The sequence below is a fragment of the Caenorhabditis elegans genome, chromosome IV (genome assembly GCF_000002985.6).
Source record: "Caenorhabditis elegans chromosome IV".
Classification (NCBI taxonomy): Eukaryota; Metazoa; Nematoda; class Chromadorea; order Rhabditida; family Rhabditidae; genus Caenorhabditis; species Caenorhabditis elegans.
Window position 1 is genome coordinate 16,210,012 of NC_003282.8, and position 9,579 is coordinate 16,219,590.

The following is a 9,579-nucleotide window of genomic DNA, read 5'->3' on the forward strand; positions in this document are numbered from 1 at the left end:
ATTAAGATAGCGTTAAGAAAACGGCAAAAATGTTGGTGAAGTTTCAAGTAGGTTTTTCGTTGCCAATATTTAAAAAAAAAAAAACATTGCCCAAGTATTCCAAGACTCCATTTTTGAATAATTCGCTGTTTCACGTTGGCGATTTGATACTCTACGTGAAAAGTCAATCACTGCAGTGGACGGATCTGTTTTTGAGAATTTACAAAAAATATCGCAATTTCAAGATTGTAGCAGTGCAAACACAGCAAAATGAGTGATGACAATGAAAATTTTATACAGAAAATAATATGGGTTCTAAGAAGAAAATATAACTGGAGAGCTGAAAATCTAGGTTGAATAGATGTACTTTTAAAGTCTTTTCATACTATAGGTTACAGTTTTTTTTTGAGTTATCATGGAGAGGATATTTTAGAAAATTCTTAGAAAATTCTTAGGGCGAGTAAAAAACTGAGGTATAATTGAGAATGACTGCTTAGAAACAAAGATGAGCTCAGAAGCTTTTGTGACGGGAGAGATCTGAAAATCAAAGTGTTTAAGATAGGATTTTCCGAGATTTTCCGAGGGTAGGTTTTTACGGCGGCCGTCAGTTTCCGAGTTTAGCCACTCATTATACAATGTATTATTAAGTACAGTGAGTAGCCAAACTTGGAAATTGACGGCCGCTGTGAGAACCTACTCTGAGAACCTAAATGTTCAAAAAAACTAACTTCTCTAGTGTCCACCATCACTTGACGATTGCTCCGAACTGGAAACCGTATCTTTTTTGCTTTTTGGTGGTTGTGCTTCTGGAAAGTCAATCTTCATCGCTGCCCAACGTTTGTATTGAGATATGGATTCCGGTGGAATTTTAGAAGTTGACGGAACTCTTTTGAGTGCTGGGACTGATGAACTTAGAGTCTCCAAAGCTACTCGAGCCATTCTCTCTTCATACATGAGAGTTTGGATACGGCATATCTCTTCGGCATCCTTTACAAGCTGTTCCATTGTCTTTTTTGGGGGCATCTGGGAAAAAGTAAAATAAGCGAGTTTAGGAAAAATGTGTCAAAATGAAATACTTGAAAGGTGAGCCCCGAAGTGCACACGCGACGGGTCCCCAGAGATTGCTTCGTTAGTGGTTGCTAGGTATCATATCCAGATATCCATTGTTGTTGTTGAATCAGAATTTTGAAGGGAAGACGAATTTAAACCAGATAAGAACGATAATAACATTTTCTTGTCAATGGTATAATTTCTGGCAAGAACCTTCATTATAACCACCTCCAATAAAACAACTAAATTTTTTTTTTGCAAGCTCACAAATTTTTACCGTTTCAAATTGTACATATCAGTTTCATTTTTCATTTTTTTTTCAATTCAACGGCCACTTGCCTTCACTCTGTTCTTACTACATTTAAAATTTCCTAAACATATCAAATCCTTTTTGAGCGTCGCTTTTTTTTTTCAATACTTGACACTGTTCTGTAACTGGTACTTTCACTATCCACGCAACATAAAATGTGCATCTGAAAAGTTTAAATTTAAAAGTATCCAAAACGTTGTATCCTACGTAGAATTTCAAAGTCTTTCCGAATTAAAAAAAATAAACAAACAAATTTCAATTTTTTAACATTGTAATAGATTGAGCTTACTGAACGCCCTAAGTTAACAACATGAAATAGTATATTTTTCGATGTTTAGGTCAGAAGGGATTTATCCCTCATAAAATTATTAAATGGAGGATGCACTTGAGATTATAATAATTTTTGAAAAATTTATAGGAAATATTAATCCCTCATAAAATTATTAAATGGAGGATGCACTTGAGATTATAATAATTTTTGAAAAATTTATAGGAAATATTAAACATTGAGTCAAAAACGTACTTTTCAATTTTCGAGGACAGAATAAAAATTGTAGAAAAAAGGAAAAAGGGCAACCACCAGTCGCCCGGAAAAGGCAAATAATGACTGATGGTCATCTAGATTCAAATCTTCCAATCTCTTTCTTTCCAAAAGAAAGATTTGTCTATTACATATCAGACAATTTACATTTTTGCATAGTAAAATATTTTTACTGTTTCATCAATGCTATATCAAAACTATTGCTTGCAGACACATTATTATGCCCTTTTCCGTTTTTTGATTATGAAACGCCTTATGTACGTTTACACAGATTTGGAGATAGTATCTTGAGATAATACAATATCTTTTCTGAAACATTGAATATTATTTGAAGATAAATCATTTTATTTCAAGACTGGTGATTGAAAATGAATGAAAAAAAGGATATGGCTGTAGTTAATTTTTTGAATTTATTGTCAAAAAATGAGAGAATTGTATGGAAGTTTATATGTGATAAACGCCAAAAATAGCTGAACTTATTGGATTTCGCTCACAAATGGATGATAAGACGGAAATGAAAACGTTCATTTAAAAACCGGTGTATATTCAAAACCTGCTTGAAACATTAAAATTTATAAATCAGTTCACTTCTCTACAAAAACTGATATTCGATTAACTTGGGCTGACGTGAGTTCGAAAACAAGAAAGATGGAAATTTTTTTAGAAAACTAGAAAAAAAAGACTGCTAGAAATTATTATTTTACTAAAAAATTAATACAGATCGTTAACATTTTCTTGTTGAAAAATGAGATTAGTGCCCGCGGAATTGCAAAGTAAAAATACTTGAAAAATATTGTTTCACTGGGGCATAATGTTAAAAAATTGCAATATATCCTAGAAATTTTAAATGTTTATTAGAAATAAATTTTTAACCGTTTCGAGTTTTTCATTAATGTTATCCTGAGTTAATGTTGGTAATGATGTTTTAGTCACTTCTGATTTGTGTGTATAGTTTCTTTGTCAAAACATTGAAAAATCGAAAAAATTCTGTACGTTTCACAAACACACAAACATTGTTAAACAATTGGTAAATACTCTTGTTTAAAATGCACAATAATAGATCCCAGCAAGTATTTTAAAATTTGTAAAAACTTAAGTTAATATGTCGAAAATTTTTATTTTTGTTTCAATATCAAAAACGGATCACATACTTGTAAACTTAACTGGTTTAATAGGTTCAAAATGCGAGGAAGAAATGAAACAAGTTTTCTCAAAAATTTTTTACATTAAAAACTAAAAATTTTTGAAAGCTAAACTATATTCCATTTTTAACAAGCCAAATTAACATTTGTTAAATTATGATATTGTTGAAACACACCTATGTGCTATGGCTAACAAAAAAATTAATTTTTGTCAGAAAAGATCAAGTATCGAGCCCAACCGAACATTCCCAAAATTGAATAAACGGAATTGCATCTTGTCAGAATATGATCTCATTGAAACGGAAAAAAAATTGAAGGAAGTTTGATGTTCTTTCAATTTTTGTGTTTGAAAGTTTGTATCCTGACACTTACAGAAAAATATACACAAAGAAAATTTTAGCTCTGTTTCACTACAACCATTTGTGTAATTTTTTTTGTTAAAGTTTACTGCTCTATTGGTTTTTTTTCTGAAAAACTGCTCAAAATTTTAGTAGAAAACTAATGTTCAATTTATTTCAAAAATTGTTTGATTCAAACTGGTTGTAGTAAAATGATTATTTTTTTTAATTTAATAAGGTTATGGATGAAATGAAACAGTAGATTTTTAAAAAATTTCCAAAAAAAAAAAATTCCAATAATTTCTGAAAAAATTGAACCTATTTTGCAGTAAAGTTCTTTGGTAATACTAAAAAGGTTTAAAAATATGAAAACTGTTTAACAATCCTCTCAAAAACTACTATTTTGACAAGATTTATTAAAAATTTGACCTACTGAAAAAAAGCACTATTTCACATTCATATCAAAAATGTATTGGTAAAACTTTAATTATTAGTTGAACAGTAATCTCAAACATCAAAAATATTTTCAAAATCACTTTAAAAAAGGTTTTCCGAGTAAATCTTAAGTTATCAATTTTCAGAAATTTCGTGGGGTTTTGGAAAACTTTGGCATTTTTACATTGTAATTTAATTTTCAAGACAGGTGATAAACCGTCTGGAAACAGTTAAAAAATATCAGTTTTGGAAATACAAGTATTTTTCTTTAAAAATATGTTTACGTGAAACCATTGTTAAAAACTGTTTCACAATACTGGTATTTTCAATTGCTTTCAAATTTTCTTTAATGGGTCTGGGATACTCTTTATTAACATTGTGAAACAGGAACTTTTGTAAAATTTTGCGTTACATTTATTATTTTTGCTGACACGACTATTTCAATGATATTTGAAATCAACAAAAAATTTTGTTACGTGTCATAAAGCCGCTAAAACGTTGAATTTTTTACATTTGGCAAAAAAATTGTTTGTTTTTAATTTAAAAGATCACAATTGATTTTCGAAAAACATGCAATTTAATTTTTGAACAGTATCCGTAATTAATTCTTAAAAATTGTTGTAGAACAATTTAAAAACAAATTGAAACTGTTCAACTATTGAATTCGAAACTTATAGTTATTTTAATGAACAATATGAAAGTGGACATTTTTTTTTAGATCTGATTAGTAAAAATTCAGCGAACATTTTAATTTTTTAAAGAACCTTTGAAATTTCACGAAGCTTCCAAGAAATCTGAAAGACATAATTCAACTAACTTATGAACTTGGGAAAGTGACAGTACAAAATAAAAATGAAATTTAAATAATTTTGAAGTTGTTTGAGAACAGAAATTTAATTTTTTTTTTGAAAATCTAAAAAATTTTCTGTTTCATCAAATCCATGATATACAATTGAAAGATTGGACTATTTAACTGTTATTGGTCCTTTGTTCCCTCGAAAAAAAACTCCTTAAACGATCGATTATTTTACCTTGAAAATGATAAAACCTTTTATACCTGGGCACCCACTGATCATCTTTTCTGGCAGAATACATTTTCAACTGTTTCAAGTTTTTCATTAATATTACCGTGAGTTAGTGTTGGCAACGGGCATGTTGTAAAGGTGTTTGTAGTTTATTTGGATTTTCAAAATCTTGGAAATACCAAGCACGAGTCACGAACTTTTAAACTTAACTACTAAAATTTGGAAACCTACTTATTTAATAGGTCCGAAATTCAGAATGAGAGGAAGCAATGAAACAAGTTTTCTGAAACATTTTTTTATGCTAAAAATATAAATTTTCAAAAGCAAGAAAACTCAAAAACAATTTTAAAATTTTGGACGTGTAAAATCAAGTATCCATTGAAAAAAATGTTTAGAGTAGGCAAACAGCTTGTGTGGAAAATTCTATTGTCACTATTACTTGCAACGTTTCAGAAAAATGAATCGTGCTTCTACATTACAAGAAAATAAAATTAAAAATTGAAATTGGCTTATTAAAGATGTTATTTATATAATTTTTTAAAATTCTGTTGAAATATTTAAATGTTTACTATCAGAAAAATGAAATTCAAATTGAATGGTCCTGAGAAGTCCTCTTGAATACTTTGTCCAAAAAAGTCCAAAATTTATCAAAAACCTGAAACTGTACAAAAATTAGTCTAAACATAAGCTTTCAAATGACATACGTCTCAATTTGAAGTCCGGGATTAGATTGACTTCCTTTCCTTGTCAGACGCAGTAAGATAGTACAATTTTTCAATTGTATATCATCAATTTGAAACAGAAAATTTTTGAGTTTTTCAGGAAAAAAAAATCAAAATTTAAAGTTCAGTTCTCAAACAATTTAAAAATTATTTAAATTTTATTATTTTTTGTACTGTCACTTTCCCAAGTTTTTAAATCACTGCCAGTTGAATTCAGTCTTTCAGGTTTCTGGGAAAGCTTTGTGAAATTTCAAAGAAAAAAATTAAAATGTTTGCTGAATTTTTACTAATCAGTTCTAAAAAAAACTTTTCCAGTTTCATCTTGTTTATTAAAATAAACTGCGAATTGAATAGTTTAATAACGCCTTAAAAATCGTGCATGACATTTGCCCAAATTATTAATAACTACATTGTTCAATTATTGCACGGTTTCAGTTTGTTTTTATATTTGGCAACAGCTCCTTCAGAAATTGTCATCTTGATTTCTAAAATCTAATTGATGGAAGTTGTAAATTGTATTTAGCTGGACACTTTGCCAGTTTACCTCTAAAAATCCGCGGGAGTCATCATACAAAATTTTGAAAAACCTAAAAATTTTTCGCAAAATTCTGGTACAGTTTCAGTTTGTTATTAAATTGTTCTACAACAATTTTCAAGAATTTACTACGGACACCGTTCAAAAATTAAATTGCATGTTTTCTAAAATCAATAGTAATATTTTAGATAAAAAACATCCAGTTTAAATTTGTTTGCCAAATGTAAAAATTTCACTGTTTCAGCGGCTTAGTGATACTCAACAACAAGTTTAGTGTTAATTTCACATTCCATTGAAATAGTCGTGTCAGCAAAAAAAAATAAATGCCACGCAAAATTTTACAAAAAATTCCCTGTTTCACAATGAAAAGATAACTTTTGAAAACTCGTTAATGATAATGGAATGGACGAAACCCACAAATCTATGGCGTTTCAACTCCTCATTCACTGAAGACATTTTTGGTGTTTGAAAATCCCACTAATATTTTGCAAATTTTTTTGTGCAAAACGAAAATTTTTCAATGTTTCACGTAACTAATATGACATTTCGAAAAAAAATTTACTTCGTTGGTACAATAACTCCTAAATCGTGAATCAGTTTTTTGGTGCAAATTCTAAGAAAAGGTGATCAAATTAACCTGAAAAACGTTAAAATCTCTAATCAAAGACTCCAGCGCAATAAATTCTCCTCTTTATTCATTTTAGTCATGAAGACCCAAAGGTAGTAGTCTGAAAACGTAGCTAAATATAAAATTTTAAAAATAACTGGGCAACTTTAATAAATGAAACAATTTTAATCTTGGATTTTTTTCCAATTTGTTAAGAAATCGGGTCAAAAAAACAAAAGTGTGAGCACAACAGTTTTCTTTTTTTTTTACTTTTCAAAAATTTCAAACAAAAGTTCACTTTCATAAAAACTGCGCTACCGTACTTGCAAATAAATAATTTTACGTTCAATTATATTTTAAACCAGCCGTGGACCGCACCGTCGGCGCGGCCCCCGACTTCTGGAGCAGAAAACGATTTTTTTCTGAAACTACCGTAATCTTGCAGTACTCCTACCGTACCACTATTGTACCACTATAGTACCTCGACTATATCACTGCACTAACCCCAGCTCACTATCCTTCCAGAAGCGGAAACTTCACAGACTACAACGACCACATAGACTACAAACTATGGACACACGGACAGTATTTTTTTATATATAAGTAACCAGCCGTGGACCGCACCTCCGGCGCGGCCCCCGACTTCTGGGGCTGAAAACTAATTTTTCTGAAACTACCGTAACCCTACAGTATTCCTACCGTACCACTATTGTACCACTACAGTACCCCGACTATATCCCTACACTAACCCCAACTCACTATCCCCACAGAAGCCAAAACTTCACAGACTACAAAGACTACATAGACTACAAACTATGGACACACGAAATAAGCGCGTTATATATAGTAAATGATAATTTGAGAGTATTAACAAAATGAATTTAACACTGGTTCCTTTGAAAACTATCAAAAACAGACAAAAAATGTTCACAGTAAATGCTACATGTTTTGCATATATTTACGAATTCGGTACTGAAATCGATTATTTGTGGAATAAAATTTTAAAACCGTTTCATGTTCTTGTCGAAACAACAATCAAAATTGAAAAGTTCAGTAGTTTCTCTTTGTTGCAAAAGTTCAATTAATATTAAACTTTAACTAGTTCTCCGATCTTTTTTCTACTATGCAAGTTTGAACAGATTTGCGAAAATTTGTAATGTGGGAACTCTAAAGTTCTATTTATATAGTCTTATGTGAAACATATGTCTCTAGTTGAAATAATTTTTTTCCAAAAAAAAAAGTTTTCATATAATGTTTCATGTTGTTTTCAAAATTGACGTTAAAAAAAGGAAAAGCATTTGTTTGTAACAATTGAAAGAAAACAGAGTTCTAAATTTTCTGGGTTTTGGAAATAGAAGGTGCAAATTTATAAAATTGATTGTTAATATACTAGCGGAAGTTCAAAAACGAAGTTAAATTTATTTAAAAACAGAGGTTTTTAACTCATTGGTACTCTTCCAGAAAATTTATATAAATAGCTTCAAATTTGCTATTAATAGCAATTTATTTCAAAAAGCTGACGAATAACAAGCAAATCCATCAAAATCTCTCAAATTATAACACTTTAGGAAAACATTGTAATTTTTTCGTTTGAATTATCACCGATTTCTATATGACGAGCATGATAGTGAGAATGTAATGTTTTTGAATTTTTATTTAAAAAAAATAACTGAAAACAATACCACTGAAAAAGCAGCATATTCGGCCATGGAACAAGCTTTTTCACAGGTAAATTTTTTAGAAAAAATGCGCCGCTTCATAATGTTTTTTATTATAACGGAACATATAAAGTTGTGTTCTGTATCGAATGTGTGACTAAGAAACGCGAATAAATATTCTTGGTAGCTATAAGAATAAGCTCAAACGAAATTTTATTCCGGGATGTAGATTTGTTTTGACAAAACCTTTTTTATTGTTTCTATGAATTGTTCCTGGAAACTTTTGTTCGAATTTGTTTTCCCAAAATGTTTTAACAAATTACTGTTTCAACACGTTTACAAAAATGTCAGCCTTTTTCTTTTGCAATGTCTAGGGGGAACTTAAAACCAATTTTGTGAAAAAAGTACTAAAAACTAAAAAAAAATCATTGACTTTGTGTAATTCACGATTGTGGAGCTGTTTTTGTTTAAAGAAATATTATTTTTCAAATAAGACATTTTTAAGGAAACCGGTACATGTCGGGCTGTAGCAAATTTTCGACAAAAATTTTTTTTTTTTCAAATTTGGGCCAAAGAAACCAAAAAAAAAACAGTATTTTTCATCACACCATCATACCATTAACATTTTTTTTAGCTTTTTGGTCCAATAAATAAAGATCATTAAACCATGATAACTTAACAGGAACGCAAAACAGAAAGTCATTTTTAGCTAAAATTTTTTTTTTTAATTTTAATTTTAATTTTAATTTTTTTTAAATTTCTCCACAATTTTTGAAAAACGCCTACTTTTTGAAACTTACATCTCATTAGTTTTTAAAAGTATTTTGTTTTCTTTTAAAATTTTAATGGAAAATTTCATTTGTTGTATATTTTTTTCAGATTTTTTTCAGACTTTCGGCACAACTGCCACCTATTTTTTGTCGATAATTTGACAAAAATTCAATGAACTGTTGTATGTATAATTACATTACCGGTGAACATACACATGCTAACAGTTATCAGTAACATGAAACAATTTTTAATGTTTGAGTGGCGGAATCTTTAAAATTTTTTAAATGTCAGATTAGGTAAAATATTATCTAGGACTAAAAATGAAAATGATTTTGGAATAATGGTTCAGGTGTTCACCATTACAAAAATTGAGCCAATGATAGCATTTAGGGCGACTACTATACAAGTACCGTGCTTTTCCAATTAATCGACTTGTTGAAACACGGGAAAAATAAAAACTTCACAC

General features: G+C 29.5%; 1 protein-coding gene and 61 non-coding genes across 62 annotated transcripts; 31 read left to right on the forward strand and 31 right to left on the reverse strand.

Moving 5' to 3' along the window:
• The first annotated feature begins 32 nt into the window (after positions 1-32).
• On the forward strand, positions 33-53 carry 21ur-7112. Its single transcript, NR_066004.1, has one exon.
• On the forward strand, positions 34-54 carry 21ur-8751. The gene has a single exon (NR_066005.1).
• On the forward strand, positions 37-57 carry 21ur-11600. Its single transcript, NR_066006.1, has one exon.
• A 114-nt stretch (positions 58-171) lies between these two features.
• 21ur-7654 lies at positions 172-192 on the forward strand. The gene has a single exon (NR_066007.1).
• A 519-nt stretch (positions 193-711) lies between these two features.
• H25K10.2 (uncharacterized protein) lies at positions 712-1,002 on the reverse strand (the record flags this gene model as incomplete). The annotated part of the gene is made up of 1 exon (NM_070520.2): positions 712-1,002. The coding sequence occupies one exon, from the start codon at positions 1,000-1,002 to the stop codon at positions 712-714; it is 291 nt and encodes a 96-aa protein (NP_502921.2).
• A 350-nt stretch (positions 1,003-1,352) lies between these two features.
• On the forward strand, positions 1,353-1,373 carry 21ur-4193. Its single transcript, NR_066008.1, has one exon.
• Positions 1,374-1,592: 219 nt separating this feature from the next.
• 21ur-1771 lies at positions 1,593-1,613 on the reverse strand. The gene has a single exon (NR_066009.1).
• Positions 1,614-2,096: 483 nt separating this feature from the next.
• 21ur-11693 lies at positions 2,097-2,117 on the forward strand. The gene has a single exon (NR_066010.1).
• 21ur-9920 lies at positions 2,100-2,120 on the forward strand. Its single transcript, NR_066011.1, has one exon.
• Positions 2,121-2,131: 11 nt separating this feature from the next.
• Positions 2,132-2,152, reverse strand: 21ur-13315. The gene has a single exon (NR_066012.1).
• Positions 2,153-2,379: 227 nt separating this feature from the next.
• 21ur-2699 lies at positions 2,380-2,400 on the reverse strand. The gene has a single exon (NR_066013.1).
• On the reverse strand, positions 2,381-2,401 carry 21ur-12656. Its single transcript, NR_066014.1, has one exon.
• A 397-nt stretch (positions 2,402-2,798) lies between these two features.
• On the forward strand, positions 2,799-2,819 carry 21ur-3505. Its single transcript, NR_066015.1, has one exon.
• Positions 2,820-2,925: 106 nt separating this feature from the next.
• 21ur-13179 lies at positions 2,926-2,946 on the reverse strand. Its single transcript, NR_066016.1, has one exon.
• Positions 2,947-3,130: 184 nt separating this feature from the next.
• 21ur-7777 lies at positions 3,131-3,151 on the reverse strand. Its single transcript, NR_066017.1, has one exon.
• Positions 3,152-3,255: 104 nt separating this feature from the next.
• 21ur-13821 lies at positions 3,256-3,276 on the reverse strand. Its single transcript, NR_066018.1, has one exon.
• On the reverse strand, positions 3,260-3,280 carry 21ur-650. Its single transcript, NR_066019.1, has one exon.
• A 190-nt stretch (positions 3,281-3,470) lies between these two features.
• Positions 3,471-3,491, forward strand: 21ur-10344. The gene has a single exon (NR_066020.1).
• A 60-nt stretch (positions 3,492-3,551) lies between these two features.
• On the reverse strand, positions 3,552-3,572 carry 21ur-6879. Its single transcript, NR_066021.1, has one exon.
• 21ur-9377 lies at positions 3,553-3,573 on the reverse strand. The gene has a single exon (NR_066022.1).
• Positions 3,574-3,777: 204 nt separating this feature from the next.
• Positions 3,778-3,798, forward strand: 21ur-1628. The gene has a single exon (NR_066023.1).
• Positions 3,799-3,850: 52 nt separating this feature from the next.
• 21ur-10072 lies at positions 3,851-3,871 on the forward strand. The gene has a single exon (NR_066024.1).
• Positions 3,852-3,872, forward strand: 21ur-999. The gene has a single exon (NR_066025.1).
• Positions 3,855-3,875, forward strand: 21ur-4218. Its single transcript, NR_066026.1, has one exon.
• Positions 3,876-4,145: 270 nt separating this feature from the next.
• On the forward strand, positions 4,146-4,166 carry 21ur-748. The gene has a single exon (NR_066027.1).
• Positions 4,167-4,375: 209 nt separating this feature from the next.
• 21ur-6991 lies at positions 4,376-4,396 on the reverse strand. The gene has a single exon (NR_066028.1).
• On the reverse strand, positions 4,379-4,450 carry mir-8198. Its single transcript, NR_131664.1, has one exon. It is a non-coding gene; the product is annotated as a pre-microRNA mir-8198 (primary transcript).
• Positions 4,380-4,400, reverse strand: 21ur-5348. Its single transcript, NR_066030.1, has one exon.
• 21ur-5102 lies at positions 4,433-4,453 on the reverse strand. Its single transcript, NR_066031.1, has one exon.
• Positions 4,454-4,942: 489 nt separating this feature from the next.
• 21ur-7526 lies at positions 4,943-4,963 on the forward strand. The gene has a single exon (NR_066032.1).
• A 454-nt stretch (positions 4,964-5,417) lies between these two features.
• 21ur-1306 lies at positions 5,418-5,438 on the reverse strand. The gene has a single exon (NR_066033.1).
• 21ur-13010 lies at positions 5,419-5,439 on the reverse strand. Its single transcript, NR_066034.1, has one exon.
• Positions 5,440-5,555: 116 nt separating this feature from the next.
• On the reverse strand, positions 5,556-5,576 carry 21ur-3282. The gene has a single exon (NR_066035.1).
• A 325-nt stretch (positions 5,577-5,901) lies between these two features.
• On the forward strand, positions 5,902-5,922 carry 21ur-7028. The gene has a single exon (NR_066036.1).
• Positions 5,923-6,012: 90 nt separating this feature from the next.
• Positions 6,013-6,033, forward strand: 21ur-10566. The gene has a single exon (NR_066037.1).
• On the forward strand, positions 6,014-6,034 carry 21ur-282. The gene has a single exon (NR_066038.1).
• Positions 6,035-6,201: 167 nt separating this feature from the next.
• 21ur-6047 lies at positions 6,202-6,222 on the forward strand. The gene has a single exon (NR_066039.1).
• 21ur-11027 lies at positions 6,203-6,223 on the forward strand. The gene has a single exon (NR_066040.1).
• Positions 6,224-6,357: 134 nt separating this feature from the next.
• On the forward strand, positions 6,358-6,378 carry 21ur-3889. The gene has a single exon (NR_066041.1).
• Positions 6,359-6,379, forward strand: 21ur-14422. The gene has a single exon (NR_066042.1).
• A 96-nt stretch (positions 6,380-6,475) lies between these two features.
• On the forward strand, positions 6,476-6,496 carry 21ur-9292. Its single transcript, NR_066043.1, has one exon.
• A 148-nt stretch (positions 6,497-6,644) lies between these two features.
• 21ur-3724 lies at positions 6,645-6,665 on the forward strand. The gene has a single exon (NR_066044.1).
• An 865-nt stretch (positions 6,666-7,530) lies between these two features.
• 21ur-382 lies at positions 7,531-7,551 on the reverse strand. The gene has a single exon (NR_066045.1).
• Positions 7,534-7,554, reverse strand: 21ur-8794. Its single transcript, NR_066046.1, has one exon.
• A 184-nt stretch (positions 7,555-7,738) lies between these two features.
• 21ur-2791 lies at positions 7,739-7,759 on the forward strand. Its single transcript, NR_066047.1, has one exon.
• A 222-nt stretch (positions 7,760-7,981) lies between these two features.
• Positions 7,982-8,002, forward strand: 21ur-8707. Its single transcript, NR_066048.1, has one exon.
• On the forward strand, positions 7,983-8,003 carry 21ur-8520. The gene has a single exon (NR_066049.1).
• On the forward strand, positions 7,987-8,007 carry 21ur-8621. The gene has a single exon (NR_066050.1).
• A 182-nt stretch (positions 8,008-8,189) lies between these two features.
• On the reverse strand, positions 8,190-8,210 carry 21ur-12403. Its single transcript, NR_066051.1, has one exon.
• On the reverse strand, positions 8,194-8,214 carry 21ur-8619. Its single transcript, NR_066052.1, has one exon.
• A 155-nt stretch (positions 8,215-8,369) lies between these two features.
• 21ur-10698 lies at positions 8,370-8,390 on the forward strand. The gene has a single exon (NR_066053.1).
• Positions 8,391-8,481: 91 nt separating this feature from the next.
• Positions 8,482-8,502, forward strand: 21ur-3555. Its single transcript, NR_066054.1, has one exon.
• Positions 8,503-8,709: 207 nt separating this feature from the next.
• On the forward strand, positions 8,710-8,730 carry 21ur-6867. Its single transcript, NR_066055.1, has one exon.
• Positions 8,731-8,942: 212 nt separating this feature from the next.
• Positions 8,943-8,963, reverse strand: 21ur-15429. The gene has a single exon (NR_066056.1).
• A 4-nt stretch (positions 8,964-8,967) lies between these two features.
• Positions 8,968-8,988, reverse strand: 21ur-9291. The gene has a single exon (NR_066057.1).
• 21ur-14205 lies at positions 8,969-8,989 on the reverse strand. Its single transcript, NR_066058.1, has one exon.
• Positions 8,972-8,992, reverse strand: 21ur-1429. The gene has a single exon (NR_066059.1).
• Positions 8,973-8,993, reverse strand: 21ur-8816. The gene has a single exon (NR_066060.1).
• Positions 8,994-9,288: 295 nt separating this feature from the next.
• 21ur-942 lies at positions 9,289-9,309 on the reverse strand. Its single transcript, NR_066061.1, has one exon.
• 21ur-8489 lies at positions 9,292-9,312 on the reverse strand. The gene has a single exon (NR_066062.1).
• Positions 9,313-9,490: 178 nt separating this feature from the next.
• Positions 9,491-9,511, reverse strand: 21ur-1416. Its single transcript, NR_066063.1, has one exon.
• 21ur-11719 lies at positions 9,494-9,514 on the reverse strand. The gene has a single exon (NR_066064.1).
• Between the last annotated feature and the right edge of the window lie 65 nt (positions 9,515-9,579).